Below are 26313 nucleotides of genomic sequence, written 5' to 3' on the forward strand. Positions count from 1 at the left end.
TATAGGGAGGTGCACTCAGAGAAATAGGGTGGACTAGGGAGTGGTGATAAAAGAGTATAGGGAGCTAGAAGTCAAGTAAGGATGACATAAAAAGTCAGTGTTAAACTGTACAGGGTGGAACAGAAGTCACGATCGGAAAGTATTTCAAGTAACTTAACATATAGTTTGGCTGTTACATGGATCTGAAGATGTCTTCTAGGTTGAGAATAATGTTCATCCCTGCCCGTAGTACGTCTGTCTTCTGGTAGAGGTTACTCAAATTACAACAATGCAGGCGATAACTGCCATGCTTCACTCCATGAAAATACGGCATGTGATCGTGTTCTGTTTTACTTGTGATTCTGGCAACTGCCACCAAGGTGATACTGTTGTAATCATTTGTGTTATAGTTAGAGACGGGAATTTGTCTATTTGCCTACTTTATTCCTGTGTTCAGAAACGTAGGCTATTGAGATATAAATCCGTCTTAGGGCTTTTTAGCTAGATTTCGTTGGTTTTAGTGTGCCTATAAATGCCTATTTCAGGTGTTTGTGCCTATTTGGTGCCTTTTGACTGCATTTTAAAGAAGCCGATTTTCTTCCATTGCGTTGTATTGTAGCTGATGTGATCGACAGAATTATCTTCTCATTTCTCAATATCTGTTTACCCCACGAAAAAAAGGGAATTCTAGGAAGTCACCAGAAATAGTTCTTGGGAAATTTCCATCAAGAGAAACAAGGAACAATCTGACCTCGAAGCCTTCAACCCCTGCAACCTCCTTAAGACATATGCGAGAACCAAACAACGTCAAAATTTGTTGCACAACCCATATTCCATATACCTCCCTCAAGATGCGAACTGTTGTACGCGTACGCTTTATCTTCAGAAGGTGTTGTGATTTATTGTGAAGAAGAAGAAAAATAAGTGTGTCTGCGGCAGTGCCCAAAGAAAAATCGTCGAAGTCCTACTGGCTGAAGCAGTGGATCACAGGGGATCCCAATTTCACTACGGATGGAAGGGTAGTCTTCTGCGAAGCTTGCTGTAAGGTAGTAAGTTCGTTTGTTCCTTTTATCCTTTTTTGTGATTGAGAACTACGATCGCATTTTATTGTAGCATTTATAGGTCTATTAATTTATGTATTGTGGCAAGTTGTTTTGTTGCAATGCTGTATTAGTCGTGAACATTCAATCATTTACATTGCTAAAATATAAACAAACATTTAATTACTGAACGGGCAGTTAGAACGCTGGTGGTCTCCATTCACAGAGTAGTGAAAGATAAAAGTTGATATTTTGAACTGTGATTCATTTCCTGTGAAAATAGAGATTTACAACTGAAATGCAATTTAAAAAAAAAAATCGTAACTTTCACAGCGCTCTGTGTAGGCACTAGTGAACTCTATTACGCTTACGCTAAGCCTTCGCGAAACATAGGTTGCAGATCCAATCTGGCGCGGCTAGGATGATGTCACAGAGGCTAGACATACAACATGGCACGGCTCGGACGATGTCACAGAGTGTTTTACAAGGCTGCTAAGACTATCTTTACAAGACCAGGCCAGTGAAAAGACCGTTAGTATGGATTGGTGAGGGCCGGTTAGTAACCGTTGTGCTAGACGCATGCAAAGAGTGTTTGGGGGGCCTAAGCTCCCAGGTTAGGGGCGCGAAGCGGCCAACAAGCCTCTAGCATCCCCTCTAGAGTCTTGCTAAATTGTGACAAAAAGTGAGGTTATAGGCGCCTGCCACGACAATTTCAAATTATGCGGTTTTCTAATTTTCAACGAGGGTGGCAGTCATGTGGGCACACATGATGCAGGATCTATTGCATTAAACGGAAAATAGTCTTCATGACAGCTGACCCGGCTGACCAAACCCGGCGAATAGCAACAAAATGTTCACAAAACTGAGATTTATAGTGCCTCCATTTTAATTCTTCTATATAAGTAAGGATACTGTTAGGGGCAGCTTGGTAGGCCCCTGGCAAGCATGAAAGAAGGATATCTCCTCTACGCTACTCAGGTATCGTTTCGTCATTTTTATTATTTTTTCACCTGGTGAACTGGACACGATACTGCCAAATTTTAACTGAAAAATCTTTGCGGGCATATCTCCATGTAAATTATGAATTCCCTTTCATACTTTAAAGTTTTTTTACTTCTGGAAACATAATCTCTAATAGTCTCTTTTTACCGGGCGAGTTGGCCGTGCGGTTGGGAGCGCGCAGTTGTGAGCTTGCATCCGGGAGATAGTGGGTTCGAACCCCACTGTCAGCAGCCCTGAAGATGGTTTTCCATGGTTTCCCATTTTCACACCAGGCAAATTCTGGGTCTTTACCTTAATTAGGGCCACGGCCGCTTCCTTCCCATTTAGGCCTTTCTATACCATCGCCGACATAAGAGCTATCTGTGTCAGTGCGACGTAAAGCAAATAGCAAAAGAAAGTATTATTTTATGCAACAAATGCATGATATATACTTAGCATTATTGCCAATTAGCCCAACCGTAGAAATTTAGGATACAGGAATATCGTAATTTAAGTAAAATGTATTATTTGTTCAGATTAAATGTGAATAAAACCCATATAGATCAGCATAGAAATATTGCAATGGATCTGACACAAGTACAGAAAGCTATATCAATGCAGCCTTTCTACCAATCCACTATGAACAGCGACCAACAACAATTTTCTTCAGACCTATGCACTGCAATAAACCAAACCCCACGGCACTTAACGCCCTTGAAAGGGCCTTGGCCTGCCAAGCGACCGCTGCTCAGCCCGAAGGCCTGCAGATTACGAGGGGTCTTGTGGTGAGCACGACGCATCCTCTCGGCCGTTTATTTTTGGGCTTCGAAACCGGTATACACTGGATTGGTGGGAGCTAATATAACCCTACATAAACTGGAGCATATTCAAACTTCAACAGTGGTGGTAGTGGTGGTGGTGGTGGTGATTATTGTTTTAAGAGGAAGTACAACTCGGCAACCATCCTCTATAACACTAGTCAGAGAGAGAGAGGGAGAGAGAGAATGGAAAGAATCCGACACTTCCAAAAATTAAGGTATCGGCCAAAGGAAGACAAGGGCCATGAAGGGCCTCGAGTGCTCTAATACCGTCGGGGTCGGAAAAGAACAAGAGCTGGCCAAGGAAGGTCGGATAGGATGGATGAAAGTGAGGAGCCTGGCACAAGTAAGTGGAAGCAATGCCAGGACTCAGCTAAGAGCCCCGTGTTCGCCAACCCACGCTCCCAAGTTGGGAGCCCCCTGGGGCCCCTTTTAGTCGCCTCTTACGACAGGCAGGGGATACCGTGGGTGTTATTCTACCTCCCCCCTACATCCCACAGTGGGAACAAACTTCAAGCTGCCGACAGCAATCACCGAGTTGGAGAAGTGTGACATGTCAATTAGGATTGTGGAAGAAGTCAAGGGAAGTTTATACCGAAACTCTGGGAAGGTAGCCGCTGTCAGCAAGAACTTCGATAGGGTCCTGCAGCGGAATCCAGGATGGAAAGTGATGGTTAAAGTAGCCAGAGTGATTTGAAGTGCGGTAGATGAAACAACTGAACTAAAACCAGACGAAGTGACTTCACTGAAGTTTTGTCTGATCACTTCATGTGATGTTGAGAGATCTTTCCCTCAGTATAAAATCATTCTGCATGACAGAAGAACAAGATTTTTACCGGAAAACATTTGAAAAGTTGCTTGCTGTAAATTCCTTTTATAGTAATTCAGTGTGTTAAATTAATTTTTTCATGCCTATTTTATTGCCTTTTTTACACGTTAGTGCCTATTTACATGCCTATTTTGGCTAATTTAAGAGCCTATATGCCTGCCTATTTTAACTGTTTTTAGTGCCTATAATTCTCGTCTATAGTTATAGTGGTGAAAGATAACTATTATTATTATTATTATTATTATTATTATTATTATTATTATTATTATTATTATTATTATTATTATTATTATTATTATTATTACAATGTTTTGAGATGGACAGTAGGCAGTGGTATGATGAAAGGTCAGGTTGTGAATTTCACACAGAGGAAAAGTCTTATTATTGTTAATTACTGCACTGATGGGGTGAAATTACCTCATTGGAATCACTTCAAGTACGTACGTGTTAATATAGGGAACGATTTTCATTAGGGTAATCACATAAACGGGATGGAAAATCAACATTACAGATCTCTTCAGACTGTTATGAGGGTATTTAGGGATTTCAGTAAAGATGTAAAGGAGAGGGCATCTACTGTAAACCTTTCGTAAGACCACAATTAGGGCATGGTTCCAGAGTATGGGACCCTCACAACAATTACTTGACTCGAGAACTGGAAATAATCCAAAGGAATGCAGCTCGAGTTGTTCTGGGTGATTTCCGAAAAGAGAAGTTTGGGCTGGGAAGTCTTGCGAGGAAGGAGATAAACTACTCCACTACGCGGTGTGTTCCTAGCTGTCAGTAGAGAGATGGCATAGAATGACATTAGTAGGTAATAAGTTTGAGTGGTGTTTTTAAAAGTCGGCTAGATGAAGATAAAGGTGGAATTCAAGGAGAAAAAATGGGGAAAATGTTCGTTTATACAGAAGGTCGTTCGGAATATCTAGTGAAGAGTTTGAAGGTCAATGGCGGTGCTGTTATCATCTTGAGCACGTCAAAACGGGGAGTGATGGTTCAGTCAGTACCGAGACTGTGGGTGTAGAGTTTCGTGATATTAATTGTAACGATGCCGAAGCGGATTGACCCTTACTGGGAAGGCTTCATAATAGCCCTTTCCGATGCTAAATATAGCTATTCCGCAATCCAAGGAATGTGTAAGGAATGTGATTTGTGATTTCTTGATATCAGAGAATGGGATCAGTGCTGCAGAAAACAGGCAAATACACGACCAGACACCAGCCGTAGACCAGAAGTGGTGAGGAAAGTAAAGTCCCTTGTTTCAGGTGGTAATCCTGCCCCCCAAAGTGCTATCGCAAGTAGGTTGGGGATGTCTGTTTCAGCAGTTAACACCATATTCAACAAGGACCTGCAATTAAAAGACGCCATAAACGCCGAGAGCACAAGCTGTTGCCTCGTCACATTACGGAACGTCGCACTATCGCAAGAAAGCTGTATGAGGGCTATCTGGCAGGGGACAGATGGAAAAATGTGGTGACATTTGATGAAACATATGTGTACGTTAGTGACTGTAATAAACCCCTCTCGATTTACTACCGCCCTAGAGACAAAAATAATTATCAAACATTGTATAAAGAATGTCAGGAAAGTTTTTCAAGAGGTTTCATGATCATCGCTGGATACTGCTACAGAGGCAATTTAACCATTCGCCGTATCGCTAATAAATATTAAGAAGAACTCTACATACTATCAGCAAGATAATTTTAACACCCACTTACAATACAGATATCCCAGCACGGTATGGGAGGAGGAAAAATCAGGTAATGGTACTGAACCCTTGAACTTACCATTCCATCGTTGGTCGGCCACAGCTGCTGCAAAATAGCAATATCGAACTCTTAAATCTTGGGGTCGTAGCGGTACATTTCGGTCACGATCTTGACCAAACGATGGGGTTCAGAAGAGAGCCTAACTACTTGAAATGAGGAGTAAATATGTGCTTACTAGATTTTATTAAATTATCAAATGGAAAAAATTATGTTTATAAACTCATTCATCAGAATTTTTTCATTATTTAACATTTAAAGGCAGTCACATTGCATTACGTGAATATTATCTTTAATATTTATCGAAGAACTTTCTACAGAGGAAAGTAGAAAATATCATAAATTAGTGGACAGCGAAAACTAGAAAAACGAAAATAAAAATCTGAAAATCAGGCACCTTTTGATCCAAACGATAACTGAGAATTAATCCACACGATCCGTGGAAAATCTGACCTTCAACAAATAGAATTCCAGATTTACATTTAATTAAGGTTATGCACCAGTCTAATACCCTGTCGGATATGGGAACACCCGCCGAATGGACCCTTAATCGAACCAAATTGACTATCACTTGCTTTGGATAGCTTGCGAAATATTACTGGAAAGCATGGTGTTCACTACAAGTTAACAGCAACAGTCATAATTAACAATAAAATTCCACCATGTATTGTCATCTCGTGACACCCTTAAGTTATGGAATAATCCCGATGCTGAAACATGCATCACCAAAACAGCTGTTCAGAAGGAACCAACAAAAACTCGATCCGAGAGGACCTTACGTTACGTCATTCTGAAGGAACAAAACTGCGAAATGCAGGAAACACTTATTCATCATGCATTTAGAAGAAATGCTAAACACTGAAGTTAAAGTAAAAGTGGTAAATCACTTGAAAATATTCTTACAAAACCAACTTTCAGGTTATAAAAGGTTATGTTAAGTTTAATGAACTTACAAGTCCACATGATAAAATAAAATACAAAAATACCATAGGAAATCACAACGGAAATCTTTCCATTTCCACTATTATGACTACCATTACAAATTCGTCTACCTATGTTTGTCCCAATAAACTAACTACAAGTTGTTGATAGATCAAAGTCACACCTATTATAAAATGAAAGAACGAAAATTCAAAATAAAATATATTCACAGATGACGAATCGAAACCGCATTCGTAACTCCAGTCTTCCATAAATCATCTAAGTGTCAACACGCACACTATCAAAGCATATCGGACATCTGAACTATAAAATAATTAAGTCAAGAAATATCATTAAAAATACTAAAGTTCAACGAACTCGAACGTGCGTGGCAAACAGCGGTAATAATCAATCTCTGTTAGCTCAGTATCCATGCTGGACAACCCTCACGTTTATGCCACTAGTGGTTCCATGCTCTTATGTAACCACCTTCTAGCTTAGTAAGGATTGTGCCGAAACATGGCCTCAATATTACTTTGCTAAAACTCTTTGCATTACATACACTACTGCAGACACTACCATCATTCAAGTCACCACGCAAAAACACCTAACCTAAGACTTGACTATATACAGACGACAACCTAATCCTGTCGTCGAGCATACATAGTGTCTACGCACCCTAACAATAACATCTATATATACACGCAGCATCCCAAATCTATCGTTGAGCTTAAACGGGGATGTCTACTCATCCGTATACTCCTATGGTTCGCATAACGTCCTAAATCTATCATCGAGCGGAAACTGAGATGTCTACTCATCCTCTACAATATCAGGCGAAATCGTAACTTCAGACATAATTGCTGATATTTAGCTTGAAACCTGGTCGAAACTCGAACACAATGAAACGAAGCTTGTAACAGATTGAACGCAAGTCTGGGAATGTAACTAAGACCCTTCTCGTCAATAAAACGTGAAATTGAAAATTTAATAACGCGCGGCTACTCAATCCACGACTCAAACACGATCTCAACACACGCAGTAAAATTTGGAAAAATAATAATAATATTCAGCACTCGTCTAACTTTATGTGAATATCGCCAAAACAGTAATCATCACCATCGCAAAATCCGCAATGTAATTCTAGTGTGAGACCAAAAATCGCCTACCATCTCATCGTTCCAAACATATCTATCCAAGAACTATCCAGTGAAGCGAAATTTTTTTATCTACACAGCCAAACTATCACTTTAATAACGTCCAATATCTCATCCCACAATGTTTCCGATTTAATGATCATTTCGTCTCGTAATATAAAAAATATACGGAATGGAAATTTGTTACAACAATTAAATAACACCAACCGTGTTTCAGAATGCCCATCTGTTCGTGAGGTCACTTACTATAACAAGCACTGTAGCTAATTTTACATAAATCGTCATTTAGACTTAACTGCCAAGAGCTACAATCTTCTACAGAAATAGTTTAACATGAGGAAATTCTCGACTTGAAATCATAATAGGCGTTACAACGCACCCACTTCGAATCTGGCCATCATCAAACCAGTCAGCTGTTCCGGATGGCTAACGGAACCTCATATACAGCTTGCCTCAGAAATATCACATTTATTATACAGTCTGTCTCAAAAATTATTCGCCATCGACAAATATAGTGTGTCTCAAAAATTCTTCTCCATCGCCTATCATCACGGCGGCATTACTCATGAAATACAGGCTTCCTATGCCTTCAACGTCTTCACAACTATTTTCTTAACATTTCATTCCGACACAATCTATTTCTTCCTATCCCAAAACCTTTCAAACCTCGGTACTCCCATGACGAACAATTTTATAAGAATCTTTTCATTCATTTCATTGCATTTGTCGGACCTCAAATACAACATAACATACCGTGATTTCCTATATCACAAAATACACGGTGTCACGAAAATTAACTTCCACGAATAAATATAACTTTATTAGACTTCACTGGATTTTGAAACGAACGCAAACCTTACTTGACATTACTGTTAAATACATGTCTTAACAGAAAAATGTTATTATGTTGTAATTATTATTATTATTATTATTATTATTATTATTATTATTATTATTATTATTATTATTATTATTATTATTATTATTTCGACTAATTTTTTTCTGAATTCAAAAGATATTCGAATTTATCATGTTCACCGCGACTATATGATCGTTATAACATTCCTAACTTTAATCAGTTTGAACAATATCTCGAAGAATTTAAACTTCGCATTTTACAGTTTCTCAACGTGATTTTTACCTCCCTGAAGAGATTCACACGCCGCACAGTGGGTAATTTCTAGCATCCAGCCGGCCAAAAATAATATTTTCAACCCTTGTCTTTGGTGCGCATATTCTGTGAGCCGTGTTTATAAGACTCTTTGGTACAGTAATTAAGTATTGAAAAGTCGCGCTGTCTGATTATCTATTCTCACCGAAGGCCTAAAGTGGCTCTTCTCCGTTAGGGCATCATATTCTGGCGAGGCGAGCGCGCAGTTATTATTATGTGAGGGTTCAGTAACGACATCAGAACTAAATATTTCTTTAGCTTGCAATGTGATTATAACTTATTAGATGAAGGTTTGCATTTTTATATAGTATGTAGCATTTTCTGAAAATTAATATATTGTTGCCCGAAATATGCACTTAAAATTCAGGTACACGGTGTCCAAGCGCCATCTAATTATACAAATATTTGAGCTGACTTTCAAAATGGATTGCCTTTGATTTCCGCAATGAAAGTCTTTTAGATGAGTTATATATACTTCAATGAATAAAAAACTGTGACTTTTTGCTGCGACCTGGCGCGACCATGAGAGTAATTAATTTTTTCAGAAGCCGTGTACTATGTAACCCGGAGGTCGGTTTTCGAGCTGTTGAGGAACAGCAGGGAATATAAGCGGAACGATGATATAGCGAATGTTGTAATTGAACATTTAGGCCTCGTGGATTGTTCCGAGGATATATCCAAGTCAATAAGGAAATCTGTCAGTATTTTGTGTGCTAAAATTCGATCACGCTGGACAAAATATGGTAGAAAGAGGGACAAATTGCTTATGTACAATAAAATTTGGTTCGAGCAGAGAATGAGCCGTGCAGAAGGACGTGTATCACAAAAATGTCAGGATGAGCCTGCCATTAGCCTACTATAGCTCATTCCATGTTAAGGAAACAGTATTTCTCTCATGACAACAGGGTTGCCATATCGAACGCTCCGCTCAACGCCATCACGGGAAAATGGCGGCACATAAATTTGTGAAATTCAGTATGTAAGTTCAAGACAAAAGGCTGAAGAAACTAAGCTAAAAATTACCTTTATGAACTGAAGAGGACGTGGGGTTCGGTTCGTATAGAATCAGAGGTAAACTACGGCACATAAGAAACCTTAGCACTGAAATATAAGGCAAATTGCGAGAGGGGGGGGGGTGATGTATTTAACTGCATTTAATAAATTTATCCAGACAATAAAAGCTAGAAAACAGACGCAGTAAATAAATACTGCAGATGACTACAAAAGATCACAGTATTAATGTTAAATAAATAAATCACACACGTAGGCTTATCGCATAACTCTCATTCAACACAATACATTTACGCACTGATTTAAAGCCTAAAATACACACGCAATAAATAAATACTGTAGATGACTTCACTACAGAAGTTCAGGGAGGAAACGCGTCTATTGGTTGATATCCGAAGCAAAGTGCTGGCAATAACAATGATGGAAACCGCTAGAAGATTCTTCAGAGGGGCTTCCACTTCTGCGGATATTACTGGAGTAGATATAAATTTAATAAACAATCTACGTGCCATCGTAGAAACTCTTTCGTGTGGGTATGCCATTGATAAAGTAACATTTGGCATGTACGCAAAGGAAACTATACAATTGTACTTACAAAAATACAAATCGTACTACATGCCTGTAACTTTGCACAAACTCTTGGGTCATGGCACTGTATTATACCTATTGGACACCTCTCCGAGGAAGCCCAGGAGACTAGGAATAAAGATAATAGGAAATCTTCCAGAAAGACACAAATACTGACCTTTTCCATAGGCTGCTTATATCATCGGACACTTATATTACCAGCTTAGGGAAATCAAGGAGGAGGAAGTTAATTCCGCTTTCACGAGAAGTGCTCAACTTACTGTCTGAGCCTCCTGTATCTGGTTCTCCCGAAGGATTTAATAAAAGTGACGATAGCGATTCTGATGTAACTGCATCTAATGAATAAATTGTTTGGCAAGTACGTGTATTCCTGTATCTGTTTTTAAACATTTTAAACATCATGTCCCACTATTAACATCTATTTAATTTCTTGGAAGAATGATTAAAATTACAAAGATTACTAATGCTATTCCTGGCGTAGTAATTTGTCCTTTGTACTTGATTGACCACACACTTAATTATCTCCAATAATAGCAGTTACATACTAAGTTCTATGTAAATCGGTCCATTAGTTTCCGAGATACGATTTTTGGCCGGCTAGATTCCTGAAATTACGCACTGTGCGCCGACAAGAAATATAAACACTTCGCCTGATCATTTTTAAATACTAATTCGACACACGCACTGGAAAATTTTATTGGGACAAACAAATTCTATCTACAACATTAATACAAAATATAGACAGACCTGTAATGTAGTCATCTTGGAGTTCTGGCTACATATTAGCCAGATGACCTCAGATTCAGCCGCACATGACTGTAGAATACATCATCTTATAGATTACTTAAAAATACACAGATTTTACACTCGCTATTAATTAACAACAACACAGATGACGTGCTCTCCTCGCTCTTTATCATGCGAACGTACTTTTCTCCCTGCTGACGACTGCGAACTGTCTCTGGGAGCTCTGTGCTCGTCCACCCTATTAGGCCAAGTGTTTCAAAAGATAACAAAATCAGACCTGTCTCTGACTAGCCTCCAAACGTCCTTTGACAATTTCAAACACACAATGTAATGAATGAAATCAGCTACGTATTTTAAGTAGATATCTATGCCTTCACGGTTTTCGTCGGCGGAAGTTCAGAAAATTTTCTATCACTTTCAATTAAATACTCTCTTGAACCATCCACATGAATATATAACATAAGTTATTTTTAAGAAATAAATCCCGCACTTTCTTGTAGACGACCGACGTGGGTTCCTCCGACCAGACCTTCAGATAGAATGTGTAAATGTGGGTGGAGGGGATTAAGTTTATAAGACTAGAGGTGACGCTATCCCGCCTGGTGGTGCAATCCTCTAATTTCACAACCGCTGGACTAACCTTCCTGAAATTTATTCCGAAAATTCCACTAAAATTACAATTCACACTGGTGATGTTTTTATATTTTTCCCATACTTGCAACAGGCGTATTAAATTCATTTCTGACATGTAACTTGGCGCGCTTTCTTATGATATGACCTTCACACGTGCCGCAAATCCGCCAGTACGGACGCCAAATTCTCCCCAGGCTTAATTACATTTAAATTCACCCTGTGAATTCTGTCTTCATTTAATATTTATTAATAATTTCAGTCCTTTATTCCTGGATTAACCGTGCCGCCAAAATCTCCCGTTGAGAAGGTTTTTCCTACATTGTTAAATTAGTCAGTACTCGAAATCAGCCGAAGCCTTCCGGCATTTCACGAGCGGGTGGCTCGCTCGCCGGGTTGAGTTCTGTTCCCACGGAGGGAGAGAGACTCTTGAAATAAAACATGGCTACTCTCAAAAAAGTTATTTGTAGCTGAAATAAATATCCGCAATTATTAATCATCGTAGAATTATGGGTTCAGTACATCAAGATAAAGCGGCCATCCACACCTCTCGTTCGACTCACCTGTTCTTAGAGAGAATGGATATGGGCACTGGAATGGGTGCAATTCCTTTTACTGACATTCCGATGAATGCACCCGATGGGTCACCCTTCTGTGCACTTGGTCTCCTAAAAAGGGCCTTAGGAGATAGACGTCCAAGCACTATAAATGGCCTCTGGAAAGCCTCTCATAAGGAGTGGGATGATAGACATGCTAGCTCTGCGAAAAAGTCTGCTGCAATGGAAATTATGTCGTCGGGCTATAGCTAGATGTGCTGGCTTTCCAATTGAGCATGATCGTTGGTGGAGAGGTGGTTTTCATGAGCTAATTACCCTTCAAACATCGTCCCCAGATATCCGGAACGACCGTCTGTAGGAGGATGCGTTAGGGATTGGAATAATTTACCAAGGAAGATGTCCGATAATTTCCAAATTCTTTGAAACGATTCAAGAAAAGATTAGGTAAACAACAGACAGGGAATCTGCGACCTGTTCGAATGACCAAACTGAGGATCAGTGGTGATTGATTGATTGATTGATTGATTGATTGATTGATTGATTGATTGATTGATTGATTGATTGATTGATTGATTGATTGATTGATTGATTGATTGATTGATTGATTGATTGATTGATTGATTGATTGATTGATTGATTGATTGATTGATTGATTGATTGATTGATTGATTGATTGATTGATTGATTGATTGATTATGTCTGAAAGCAAAATAACCGAGAAACTAAGCATCGACTATATTTTACACATACGAGGTATCAATGCTCTGAAATTTTGCCTCTTAATTTAGTTAAACACTTTATATCAGTAATATGGACAATGACCAAACTTGTTAGATGAATGAAGCATTAGGAAATGGAAGGGGAATGTGCAGAACATTATGCTCAGATGCTAGAAACCTGAGGACAAAGAATTACAAGCATCTGTAGTGATAGGGAACCTTGATGTGAATTATATTTCCACACAGAGAACAATAATATGATCCTACACAAACTATAACTTACCTTGCATGTGAGGTCAAATAACATTAAAATGGTTTACCTTGCTGGGTGGCCCAGAATTTTTCCTTGTACAGGTGATATACCATAGCATGAGCTTTCAGGATCGTGGTTGTAGCAAGATAATGTGCCCCTTGTTCTCCTAGCTGAAGGCAAGGAGCGAATAACAGCTCGTTGACGTATGATCTAGTTATATGACCAGGCTCATTGAATGTAATCCACCATTTGACCTGCCATTTAAAGAGAAAGTTGTAATAATATTCAATATGAAGGGAATACTTTTCGTAGTTCGATGGTAATATTTTTACATTAATTTATGTAAAATAATATGACAATGTAGAAAGAATTAAATATGTTAACACTCATTAGCGGTATTCAGACGATGATTTAATTTTTAGTAGTCAATAGTCAGTAGTCAAGTACGCCGTACAAAAATAATTTTGTACAATGCAAACAGATCCTTACCAATCTGTTACTTTACAGTATTTGCAATTGAATTTACGTCGCACCGACACAGATAGGACTTATGGCGACGATGGAATAGGAAAGGAGTAGGAGTGGCAAGGAATCGGCCGTGGCCTTCATTAAGGTACAGACCCAGACCTGCCTGGTGTGAAAATGGAAAACCACGGAAAAACCATTTTCAGGTCTGCCAACAGTGGGGTTTGAACCCACTACGTCCCGAATGAAAGCTCACAGGTGCGCGCCCCTAACCGCGCGAACAACTCACTTGGTCTTATTTCAGATTCTACAGATTGACAGACTACAGCATATTATGTAAGTAGGTAGTAGTAGGAGGAGGAGGAGAACGAGGAGGAGGAAGAGGAGGAGTAGGAGTAATCCAAACATGGACCTTCCAAAATGCAGCTTCTCTGCCGTATGATGGAGCGAGTCTAAAAGCTCACCTGTGAATGTGGATTTATATCTCTGAATAAGCAATGGAATACACAATAACTGATTTTAAAAAAATACAATATAAATTTTAGATTCTAGCACAGATTTAAACAATCTTAATCGTAACTAGGGCCCCAAACCTTATGACCTAAGAGAAGAAGTACTTTTGAACTCAAATACTGTGGAAGTATGAGTATAATATGTACTAAAAAATTACCGGCAGGCTGTCAATATTGTAATGGCCGCATGGTTTTGTGGTTTTCGTAGACTTACTTATTCAATTGTTTTCGCTGTTGCAGCTAACCTCCAAATGAGCGCGCGAGTCAACAAATTTTGCCTTACTTTGAAGCGCTATTTCATGGAAACTGTCTTTCAGTTTTTCACTTTCTTTTGTCGCAACAGGTAGCCTCCCATTTTATCTGTCAATTGAGATATTAAACACAATAGTATATTAAACACTCTCGGTGATATACACGTTCTAATCAAACACTAAAAGCGTCTTAAAATTTTTCTTTCCATGTACCGGTTGTCTAGGAACGTAAGTTCACGTTGACAGATTTTGTTGACATATTTTAAATATTTTATCGGGAGATAGTGGGTTCGAGCCCCACTGTCGGCAGCCCTGAAGATGGTTTTCCGTGGTTTCCCATTTTCACACCAGGCAAATGCCGGGGCTGTACCTTAATTAAGGCCACGGCCGCTTCCTTCCACTTCCTAGGCCTTTCATATCCCATCGTCACCATAAGACATGTCTGTGTCGGTGCGACGTAAAGCAAATAGCAAATATATATCTAGGCTATATATATAGCCTACAGGATGTTAGGGGTATACGTGCAGATATTAAGCTAGTCGGCAAAGAAAAATACATCTCACAATATCTTCTATGTAATTTTTACCTTGTCCTATTAGTTTGCCCATAACTGAGCCAAATATTTCACGACCTAATGTGTTTTGAACGGGCGTAGCAGGATATGCCGGTTACGTCATTCTGTCCACGCGTAGTGGAAGTACAGCAGCAGAGTATAGGGCTTGTTGAACCTGTTTCTTATCGCAGGCCAACACATGTTGTTGTGCACTTCCCCTAAAGGCTTGGCAAAAAGGAGAGGATGATTCACGTGCCAGGCCACTTGCTGTACTCGAAAACCGGTCTAGGGTACTCTGTGCGAAATGTACACAGAGTCCTTACAGTGACCTCGAAGATACGTACCAGCACATACATGCGAATCAAGTATTGTGTAGTTGTGTGTGATTTATAAGACGTCAATGGCATTACTCAGTGATCCAAACTGACAAAATGAAAGGAAATAGTTAATAAGTAAATGAAAAATGAGCGCAACATTTCTGTGCTGTTATTGCGACAGTCTACGATGAAATTCTGACAATAGACAATGCGAGTTGTCTAAGCTTATTCATAAACTTTTCAGGTCAATGAAAGGACGGTGGACACTGAATGAAAAGGCTGTAAGTATTCACTCATATTGTTATTAATGAGATAGATTTCAAAAACCGTAGTTGCAACCATGCGTGAACATTGCTCGAAGGAAAAATAGCTACTGTGGATTTTTTTTTGCTAGTTGCTTTACGTCGCACTGACACAGATAGGTCTTATGGCGACGATGGGCAGGAAAGGGCTAGGAGTGGGAAGAAAGCGACCGTGGCCTTAATTAAGGTACAGCCCCAGCATTTGCCTGGTGTGAAAATGGGAAGCCACGGAAAACCATCTTCAGGACCGCCGACAGTGGGGTTCGAATCTGCTATTTCCCGAATAATGGATACTGGCCGCACTTAAGCGACTGCAGCTATCGAGCTCGGTCTACTGTGGAATTGCCGCCGGGCATTTCTAATAGAAGGCTTATTCATTTTTTTTCCTAATCTGTTTACCCTCCAGGGCTGGTTTTCCCTCGGAATCAGCGAGGGATCCCACCTCTACCGTCTCAAGGGCAGTGTCCAGGAGCGTGAGATATTGGGTCGGGGATACAACTGGAGAGAATGTCGAGTACCTCGCCCAGGCGGCCTCAGCTTCTATGCTGAACAGGGGCCTTGCGGGGGAATGGGGAGATTGGAAGGGATAGACAAGGAAGAGGGAAGGAAGCGGCCGTGGCCTTAAGTTAGGTACCATCCCGGCATTTGCCTGGAGAAGTGGGAAACTACGAGAAACCACTTTCAGGATGGCTGAGGTGGGAATCGAACCACCTGTACTCATTTGACCTCCCGAGCTACCGAGGCTTAGTGGACCCCGTTCCAGCCCTCGTACCACTTTTCAAATTTCGTGGCGGAGCTGGGAAAGGAACACGGGCCTCCGGGGGGTGGCAGCTAATCACACTAACCACTATACCACAGAGGTGGACAGAAGGATAATTACTGGGCAGTAAGTGCCGATAGGTAATGTAACGGACCCGTTTAATTAAAACTTCCATAATAATAATGTTACTACTACTACTACTACTACTACTACTACTAATATCCTTACATTCCACTAACTAATTTTCATGGTTTTCGGAGACGCAGAAGTGCCAGAATTTTGTACCGCAGTACTTTTTTAAATGCAAGTAAATCCACAGACACGAGACTGGCGTATTTCAGCACCTTCAAATACCACCGAACTGAGCCGTCATCGAACCTGCCAAGGTGGGATCAGAAGACCAGTGGTCTATAGTCCGAGCTACTCAAACCAGCATTGGAGCTTAGAGTAAGTTGATCGTGCGGATAGGGGCGCGCAGCTGTGAGTTTGTATTCTGGTGATAGTGGGTTCGAACTCCACTGACGGCAGCCAGGAAGATGGTTTTCCGTAGTTCCCTTTTCCACATCAGGGATATGCTGGGACTGTACCCTTATTAGACTTCGAACGCTTCCTTCCCACTTGTACCCCTTTTCTCTATCATCGTCGCCGTAAAATCTATTTGTGTCGGTGCGACATAAAACAATTTGTAAGTACATGTTTCGGTAATTTCGGAGACATGTCTGCAATTATAATATTCATAATAATTCGGACCTGTTAAAAGTTCACTATTTTCTTTAGTGTTTTCTGACAGATTACGAGCTACGAAGTTTGTGTGGGGCGATTAACTTTTATTTTCATAATAGTTAGTAATAATAGACTAACGAAGTTTTTATAATAATATCGTTAGTGGCTTTTCGACGGATGCAAGCTGACAGCTGCGCGCTCCTAATCGCACGGCCAACTCGCCCAGTAATAATAATAATAATAATAATAATAATAATAATAATAATAATAATAATAATAAATCTTTACGTGCCAATGGATACGCGCGGTGTCGGAATTTTTCCCACAGGTATTCTTTAACGTGCCTGTAAATCTACCGATCAGAAGCGGTCGTATTTGAGCACCTTCAAATACCAGCGGTCTGAGCCAGGATCGAGCCTGTTAAGTTCATGAAACCAGTGCCTGAACCGTCTGAGCGACTCAGCCTGGCAACGGTTATTTTGATACGTTTAATAGGCACTGCAAAATAGGCAGTAAGCTAGAAGGTTTTCATTTACATTTAAACATGTTCTCTTCGGTTGGAAGCACGAAAGGAAGGTACGTTTAATTAATTTATGTTTATAACATGTCCCTTACTGGTATGAAGTAAAACGTTCGATGTGTTTTGACATTTCAATTCCAATACTACTCACTTGGAAATCCTATCCCATGCATTCTTTCGTTGACGTAATAAACTTTATTTACGTATACGTCAACACGGGTTGTTTCTGCATACGGCGAGTTGGACTCCCAAAAGACTATGATATTGAAATCGCACTGTGGGAGAATATTCCACGTAAGCAGTTCGACAAAAGCACTAGACCTGTCACGTGCCGGTTCGGTTGTCTGCTGTTCCTAGCGACGGGGATGTGGCTGGACGGGTTCCCCGCCCCTACATGAAACCGGTCTCTCTGACCTTGACCTGAATAACAGGTGTCAGAGATGCGAATTATCGTCCGTACTAGTACGCGAGTTACTTCGTAGTAGTAGCATCAGTAGTAGTATTTGAATAATGCCAGTGTATGAATACCACGAATACCATGATATGCTGCTAGTGTATCGTGTGGCAGAACAGAACACGGGTCGCCCTTCATAAATCTATCGGGAAAGTCTTCGAGCAATTTATATTCTTTATCTTATTCACTACGAGTTAAAACAGAGGACACTGCGTTTTAAGGGCCGATGACATTAAGACAGCAATCATCATCATCATCATCATCATCATCGTCGTCGTCGTCGTCGTCATCATCATCATCGTCATCATCATCACGTATAAATATTCAATAAAATAATTGTTTTATATTCATCATTACTGAAATAGGAACTATAAGTTAACATTTAACTTAAGAAGGTTGCCTAGGGTGTTTAGTTAATTTACAAAAAAAGTTTGAAATTTCTTTTAGTGTAAGACAATCTGTATGTTTTTGTTTTCTAAACTGTTCTAGCCTACTGTAATGTTTAACATAGGTAGATTTTTTGTTCACAGGCGTTTTCGTGTACGTTCGTATTCAAGATAGTCTTGTTACCGTCCACATGGAATTACGGAGCCCGTACTGTATGTTAGTTCATTATTTTTCTACAACAGAGTGTTACTAATGCGACTGTATTTCCTACGACCACGCCACTCTTAAGTCTGTGTCACTAATGTGCGCTTTGTTCGGCCCTGTCCTGCTTGACTATGTGGCTCTCGTTACCTCCTTCTTCCTCTTCTTCTACTGCAGCCTTATGTCTTAACAGGTATACTGTATTCTACCGACATCATCTTAACACGCAGTAGCGTAATCTGCTGCGATTTACCGATCTCGATAGTTGCAGTCAACCTCCGGCTCCATGACTAAATGGTTAGCTTGCTGGCCTTTGGTCACAGGGGTTCCGGGTTCGATTCCCGGCAGGGTCGAGAATTTAACCTTAATTGGTTAATTTTGCTGGCACGGGAACTAGGTGTATGTGCCATCTTCATCATCATTTCATCCTCATCACGACGCGCAGGTCACCTACGGGAATCAACTCAAAAGACCTGCATCTGGCGAGCCGAACTTGTCCTCGGACACTCCTGGCACTAAAAGCCATACGACATTTCATTTCAGTGTGGCCAGTATCCATTATTCGGGAGATAGTGGGTTCGAAACCCATTCTCGGCAGCCCAGAAGATGGTTTTCTGTGATTTCCCATTTTCACACCAGACAAATTCTAGGGCTGTACCTTAATTAAGGCCACGGCCGCTTCCTTCCCTGTCCTAGCCCTTTCCAGTCCCATCGTCGCCATAAGGCCTATCTGTGTAGGTGCGACGTAAAGCCAATAGCTGCTGCGATTTGTTATTAGCACCATCATAGTAAAATGTAATATAGTTGTGGCGGAATCTTCTTAGATACGTTCGACATCTCTGGATTGTGTATAATTTGATAACTGATCTGTACTCATGAAAGCGACCGTCAGCCTGGCGTTCAGGTTAATAGCTACATGTCTCTAACGTGTAACCTTGTTTATGTTTCTTAGATTTGTTGATGTGTATGTTTGATGTTTATACACAATACTAGATTACAGCTGACTCATCCCCACGACCTTGACCTGGTTCTCGTCTTACGCATAGTACTCTGTAGGTAACTACTGCGACCGATGCTAACTCACGTGTCATACATTTCATCTTGTTTCCTCTTAAACCACGCATATTTTACTATTTTCTTCCACGTATTTCAGCTTTTAATGACCTAATAATAATAATAATAATAATAATAATAATAATAATAATAATAATAACGTTAAGTGCTTTACGTCCCACTAACTACTTCTACGGTTTTCTGAGACGCTGAGGTACCCGAATTTAGTCCCGTACCAGTTCATTTTATGTACCAGCAGATCTGCCGACACGAGGCTGACGTACAGTATTTGAGCACCTTCGAATACCACCGGACTGGGCCAGGTTCGGACCTGTGAAGTTGGAATCAAAAGGCCTGCACCTTAACCGTCTGAGCCACTCAGCCCGGAAGGAGGCACGAAATGTAGGTACGTTTAATTTATTTAGTTGTATAACATGTCCATTATTCCTTTGAAACTAAACGTTCGATGTGTTTCGATAATTCATTTCCGATGCTACTCATTTGGCATCCCATGGCTGCTTTCGTTGGCGTAAGGAACTGCCATCTTTCTTCTACCTTTACGCAATGCACAACGGGGATCGTACCGTATATCACGTCCCGGCGCGCCTATCCGGCCCCCCGTCACTTCTCGCTAGGAGCGACATCTCCGAGTGAAACGTCAAAGCTACTCCTTACTTATTAATTTTTTCTCGGCCGGGTGGCTCACCATCTTTACCTCAGCTACCTCGCTGACTCTAAAGAGCATATTGGCTGACACCTAGTTGGTAGTCGGCCTCCCCGCCATGCTTACCTGCCTACTCCGTAACGTCAACCTCGCTCTCTCAGATGACGACATCGTCCAACAAATCCGCAAGGCAGGCGTTCCAGTTCATTGGGCCACAAGACTACTAAACAGTTCCGGACTGTCACCAGATGTCCTTCTATATTTCCACACAGAGGCCGACGTCTGCCGCCTCCTGAATAACGGCGTCTATATTCGTCACATCTTCCATAGTGTGGAAGTTACTTCTGCGTCACTCATGGATCAGCTCATAGGCACTGATTTTACTCCGCCTGCAACGGTCGCGCCACCACAGGAGACTTCCTACCAGCTGCCTTCGCACCAAGTGGAATCTACGCCGTCAAGCCAGCCAACATCACGCGCCGTTTCTACATCGCCGATAACTACCACTACCACCACCATCTCCACTACAACATCAACCTTCAACCCCTCCCCTATTCCCATCACTATGGTTACAACCAGTCATCCTGCGTCCATAATGATTTCTTCCCTCCCTCTTCCTTCAACACCTGAATAACGTCATGCCTCATACATGCCTCCCGCAACATCTGCAGCACCGTCGTCTTCGTCGTCTTTCAACGCCGCCGAAGAAGCACCACCCTCATCGCAATCATCACCGTCCCGCCACACCATGTATAGCTGTGTGATCCGTGGAGTGGATCCTGCTCACTCAGAACAAGCCATCCTCCAACAACTTCGAGCAGAAGGCGTACCCGTCCGTCGAGTCTTCAGGATCAAGAACACCTCCGGTCTGACGTACATGGTCCGCATCCACCTCCCTACTGCCGTCGACGTTCACCAACTCATCGCCAATGGAGACTACATCTTCGGCCATCACTACAAAGTCGAGCCATCTCTTTCACCACCCCAACCTGTTCTACATAACTCCAACAATGCCCGTCGTCACACCCGGCCACCCCCTCCATATCCACCCCCTCCACCCGTTTACCCTCCCCTCCCACCACTCAGTTTCTTCCCCCCATCAGCTCCAACACTCGACATCTTGCGATTCCTAACTTCCTCCCTCTATAACATCATGGCGACCCTGCACCTCCTCAGTTTCCATTTACAGCCTGGTACTCTCCTATTTCACTCCTCCCGCACACCCTCATAACCTCAGCCCCGTAGCCATTCATCCAAATTTTCACACCGTTTTCCCTCTTCTTCATTTGAAACATCTCACTGTTCTCTCCACATCTCCCGGCCCGAAAGATCGCGACACGATCTAGGGGGCCCGCCCCGTCCTTCCGGCGGGGAATGAAAGCTCTCCAGCAGCAGCAGCGCCTATCCCAACCAATAATTATATCACACGCTCGTACGGGTCCCGCACCGATACAAGTTTTCAGGTCATTTCCATACTCACTAGACCACGGGGCTGATGACCACAGATATCCCAATCCCCTAAAGGACATAACAGCAAATGAACCAGTATTAACGCTGAGAATTCGGTACATCTCCAGGGTCCGAAACCGATGATCAGGGTTGTCTGAAGTCCCTAGGAGGGAAACTAAATACTGACAACAACGAAACCAGTCTGGCGAGAATGTAACGTAACGTGGCATACACTACTGTAGTATCCACCTTCAGCTGTTATCGTAGCTCAGTTGCTCTTAAACATAAAACCAGTTTGACAAGTATGTTACGTAACATCTCGTGCATTGCATAGGTAGCGTTCAGCTGTTCCGGTAGTACATTTGCACGTAAACATAAACAGAAACCAGTTTGGCACGGATGGCGCGTGACTCGCCTGTTCTCAAAGGGAAGCTATTCATTCACAAGAACAAGGCATACTACCGATTCTAAAAACATCGTATCTCTTTGCTCTCGAAAATAACTTCCGAGGATTACTAAAAGTTTGATATATAGTGGTTCGTCACATCGTTCTCTATTGCTAGAAGAAATATCTGCAGGTATACACCTAACACTCTGTATATATTATTCCTTGAACGTTGTAATCATGTTCACATGATCTTCCTCATTTAAAAATACATTAGAGTTTTAAAGTTAACATGCACATTGAATGTTGTCCTTCATCCAGCACTCAGTATTTAAGATACATCCAATTTATCTGCATAGATGGAAGAAAAGTCACAGAGAAATGGAGTGGCAAATTACATACATTTTAAAGTTTTCAAACAACAATAATTTTCTATTCTTACTCAGCTTTATAAGGTGAACAGTTTAACTCACCATCGCAGGATGTTATTGGGGCATATTTAAATAAAGTCAGATAATTGCTGTTGACTTCAGGATCACCTTCATAGAACGTTGCTGGTTTTCCACTCAGAATATTCATAATCTTGCACCTTACAGAATACCCTTCATTCTCGACCAACACACACTGTCGCTTTGCATGAGCACATTCACATTCAATTCAATATTCAGTCACCACTGATCTACATTTGGGGCTGTTATCCAAGTGGCAGATTCCCCACCAAGTGTTAAACTTTCCTTAAATTATTTCAAACAAATAGGAAATCTGTCGTACATCTTCCTTGGTAAATTATACCAACCGCTAATTCCTCTTCTTATACGAGGGTCAAGTCATAAGTCATGGCAACTATTTTTTTCTCACGAATAGGAGACAACACGGAAAATCTTAAGATATGCATTTGGAAATATAGGGCATGTACTTATGCATAGTGCCTGAAGACAAATTCTGACTTCAGGAGATTCTCGTAGGAAAATGACAGAACACAGGCCATTGGTAAACATTGTTTTATTATGGTATAGGCAGCAAATACACAAGACTACGTACATAGCGCCTGTCCTCTTGTAAACACTGATCGAGCACCATTATCCGTACATCATTGTCCATAGACACTGGACGGCCTGGGCGAGGCAAAATCGGCAGTTGATACTTTACCCCGTTTGAACGTCTCCACCCACCTCGCCACTGTTCTGTACGGCATGGCATGCACACCTCATGCTTCCCGCAGCTCTGCATGGCATTGGCGTGCATTTCTGCCGCGGAGAAACTGCTATTTTAATATACGATTGTTGCTCCTGCTTGTTGACTTCCATTTTGTGACGCTCTCACTCACACACTGAACTTGGGGGCATGCTTAGACCCACACTGTTGCTTACATACACCATCTAGTGGCATCATACGCAAGTACATACCGTACGTTTCCAAATGCATATCTTAGATTTTCCGTGTTGTCTCCTGTTCGCGAGGAAAAAATAAGTTGCCATGACTTATGACTCGACCTACGTATAAACGAGTATCAACTTCACTGCGTACAGCCTCTAATTTACTTTCCATACTTTTCACATTCTGAAGGCTATCTCAGAGTTAAACATCCGTTTTTTTTAACCGTTTGATTGTAGCTGATATTATTCCCGGACATTGTGGCAGTTAAAAACAGCACATTGGCAGTTATGGCTGAAGAAGTTTCGGCAGCGAAACTATCAACCACTTCTTCAATTAGACTATCCTATAGTTTTTGCAATAGTACTTCGCAACGTTAAGCCAACAACTCCAGCGTGAGAGGATGCGATGAGGAGCGAGAGGTATTATAGGGGTAATGTCTTTAAATTTCTACACTCGTAATGGAGTTTTGATGAAGATTTTCTTAACTGTCGCAATTAATTTGTCCTCATCAGGATAACTTCTTCTTATTCCTTCGGCAACCCTGTTTAATGCATGTGCAAAGCACATTAAATGTACCATCTTAGGGCACAGAGCTCTTCATTCCTTCGGGACATGCACATTGTCAAATAAAACAACAATTGATGAGTGATTTGTTCTCTCCAACCATTCACAAGAAATTATAACGTTTTTCCTGCTCAGTCTTCCCTTCAAATCCCAACAACAACATTTCCTGTGTACCTTCAGGGTCTGTGGTTTTGTAGAAACATCCATAGAAACCAAGTTCTTGTTATCAGTAACGCAGGCTCTTATCCTATTTAAAACGTCTTCGTAGCAGCCAAATAGTTGCGAAGTGTTGGTGCAGTAGGAATGTGCTGGTTGGTGTACTTAGGAAATTGCTGAAGTTCTCATTGTTTACGTTCTCCGGAGGTATTTCAGCAGGCATCATCATTTCACTCAGGTCTTTATTGCATTTTTAGTGGCCAATGATGATATTATCTCAAACACGTGTTCTTGTTGATTTTGCGACACAACAATTCGAATCAAACTGTTCTTATATTTTGCCGTGCTGAAGTGTCGTACATTTAAGCACTTTTTAGCTTTCACTTTAACTTCACGCAGTTTGTCGGAAAGGGAGCAGCTTTACTGTAACTGTAACTTTAACCTTAAACTTCACACAGTTTATAGAAAATTCAGGATTCTATGAACTGTGTGAAGTTTAATGGTTGTACTAGAATGTTAATGTCCGAACTCACGCAAGAATTCTCGCAACTTAGTATTTGAACACTTAGTATCTGGCATGATCTGAGAGTAGCCCTACTGTGAACACTATTAACCTACTGTAGGCGCTACATAATACACCATGTCACTGTTGTATTTTCCCTTCACCCATCCTCTCCTCCTTTACTTTGCGTTAGTCAGGAGCAATTGACCCGTCCTACCTTTCCATTCCTTTTATTCCTTCGCGGCTGTTTCTAGGTACGTATCTCAACCCCCTTTGTTCACAGAACGAGGTATGTCGTGAAAGTAATTTAAGAATTCAAAGGGAAATTTATTATACCACCTTGAAGCTTCAGAAACCTTGAGTGTTAAATTATTTTGTTTAAAGGAAAATTCTCAGAAGCTTCGCTTAACAATTCAGAGTTATGCGATAAACAACTAGTAAGCAAAATATGCTTCAAAAATTAATAAAATATCACTAAAATATTTCCTAAGTATCATGAAATATGACCAAAGCCTTAAAAAAAAGTCAAAATATGCTATTATACGTCCAATATACCCCCTTATTTCAGCCAGAGTTCACTAAAACATGCTTGTTGTAAGTATTCAAATGGAACTAAGAAGAAATAAAAATTATGACGTCATAAACTTTGGGACCATAAGTATAACATTACATTCTGACATGTGATAAATAATAACCTGTAACGAAGTTGTCACGACGTCTGAGGTAGCTGTTCAAAGGAGAACTGTAGGTGTGAATTACTGTCAGGTGCTGGGTTCTACAGCCGTGCTAGAGAGGTCCTGCCTCCCGCAGGAGGTGGGGGTTACCTGCTTGCGTGAGCGTGACAACGCTCATTTCGGAAGGCATCATGTTGGAGTGTGATCAGGCGTACGGTGTGTAGCTTGTGAACACCCAGGTGATTTTCCGTTTGGGCTGTACCGCGCTGTCACCGTAGCACAGCGTTGTGCTCGTCACCAGCAGTTTGCCTGTCTGCACTGCTGAAGATCCCGGCAACTAACTGTGGACTTGTGGTATGTTACCGCCGTGACTGTGCGCAACATAAGCAGATCAATCAATCAATCAATTAATTAATTAATTAGGGCCATCGACAAGGTGGCGGACTCTCAACCAATAACTTACTTACACATTTCTTAATTATTTCATAAATATCGGAAATTTAACGAACTTCTATCTCCATAAATGATCACCTTCATCGTCATCATCTGTTCGCCAGGTCTGCTTGGAACATAAGCCTCTCCATCTCCTCTTGTCTTCCCACCACTTCTCTCTCTTCAGTCTTGTCTAGCCGTCTCTTCTTCTTTGCACACACTCTTCCACTCCTTTTATCCACCTGTCTCTTGATCTCTTTTTTTTGGAAGTTGCTTTACGTCGCATCGACACAGATAGGTCTTATGGCGCCGATGGGATAGAAAAGGGCTAGGAGTGGGAAGGAAGCGTCCGTGCCTTAATTAAGGTACAGCCCCAGCATTTGCCTGGTGTGAAAATGGGAAACCACGGAAAACCATCTTCAGTCTTGGTCTCTTAGTCTTCCTC

General features: G+C 41.1%; 1 protein-coding gene across 1 annotated transcript in view; it reads right to left on the reverse strand.

The window, feature by feature from the left end:
• Positions 1 to 26313, reverse strand: part of LOC136864069 (myrosinase 1) — a 235364-nt gene that overhangs the window by 142103 nt on the left and 66948 nt on the right. The window contains exon 5 of the mRNA XM_068225980.1: positions 13235 to 13421. Coding sequence (XP_068082081.1) covers positions 13235 to 13421 — 187 coding nt within the window. The remainder of the gene's footprint in view (positions 1 to 13234; positions 13422 to 26313) is intronic.

Source organism: Anabrus simplex, chromosome 2 (assembly GCF_040414725.1).
Source record: "Anabrus simplex isolate iqAnaSimp1 chromosome 2, ASM4041472v1, whole genome shotgun sequence".
Lineage (NCBI taxonomy): Eukaryota > Metazoa > Arthropoda > Insecta > Orthoptera > Tettigoniidae > Anabrus > Anabrus simplex.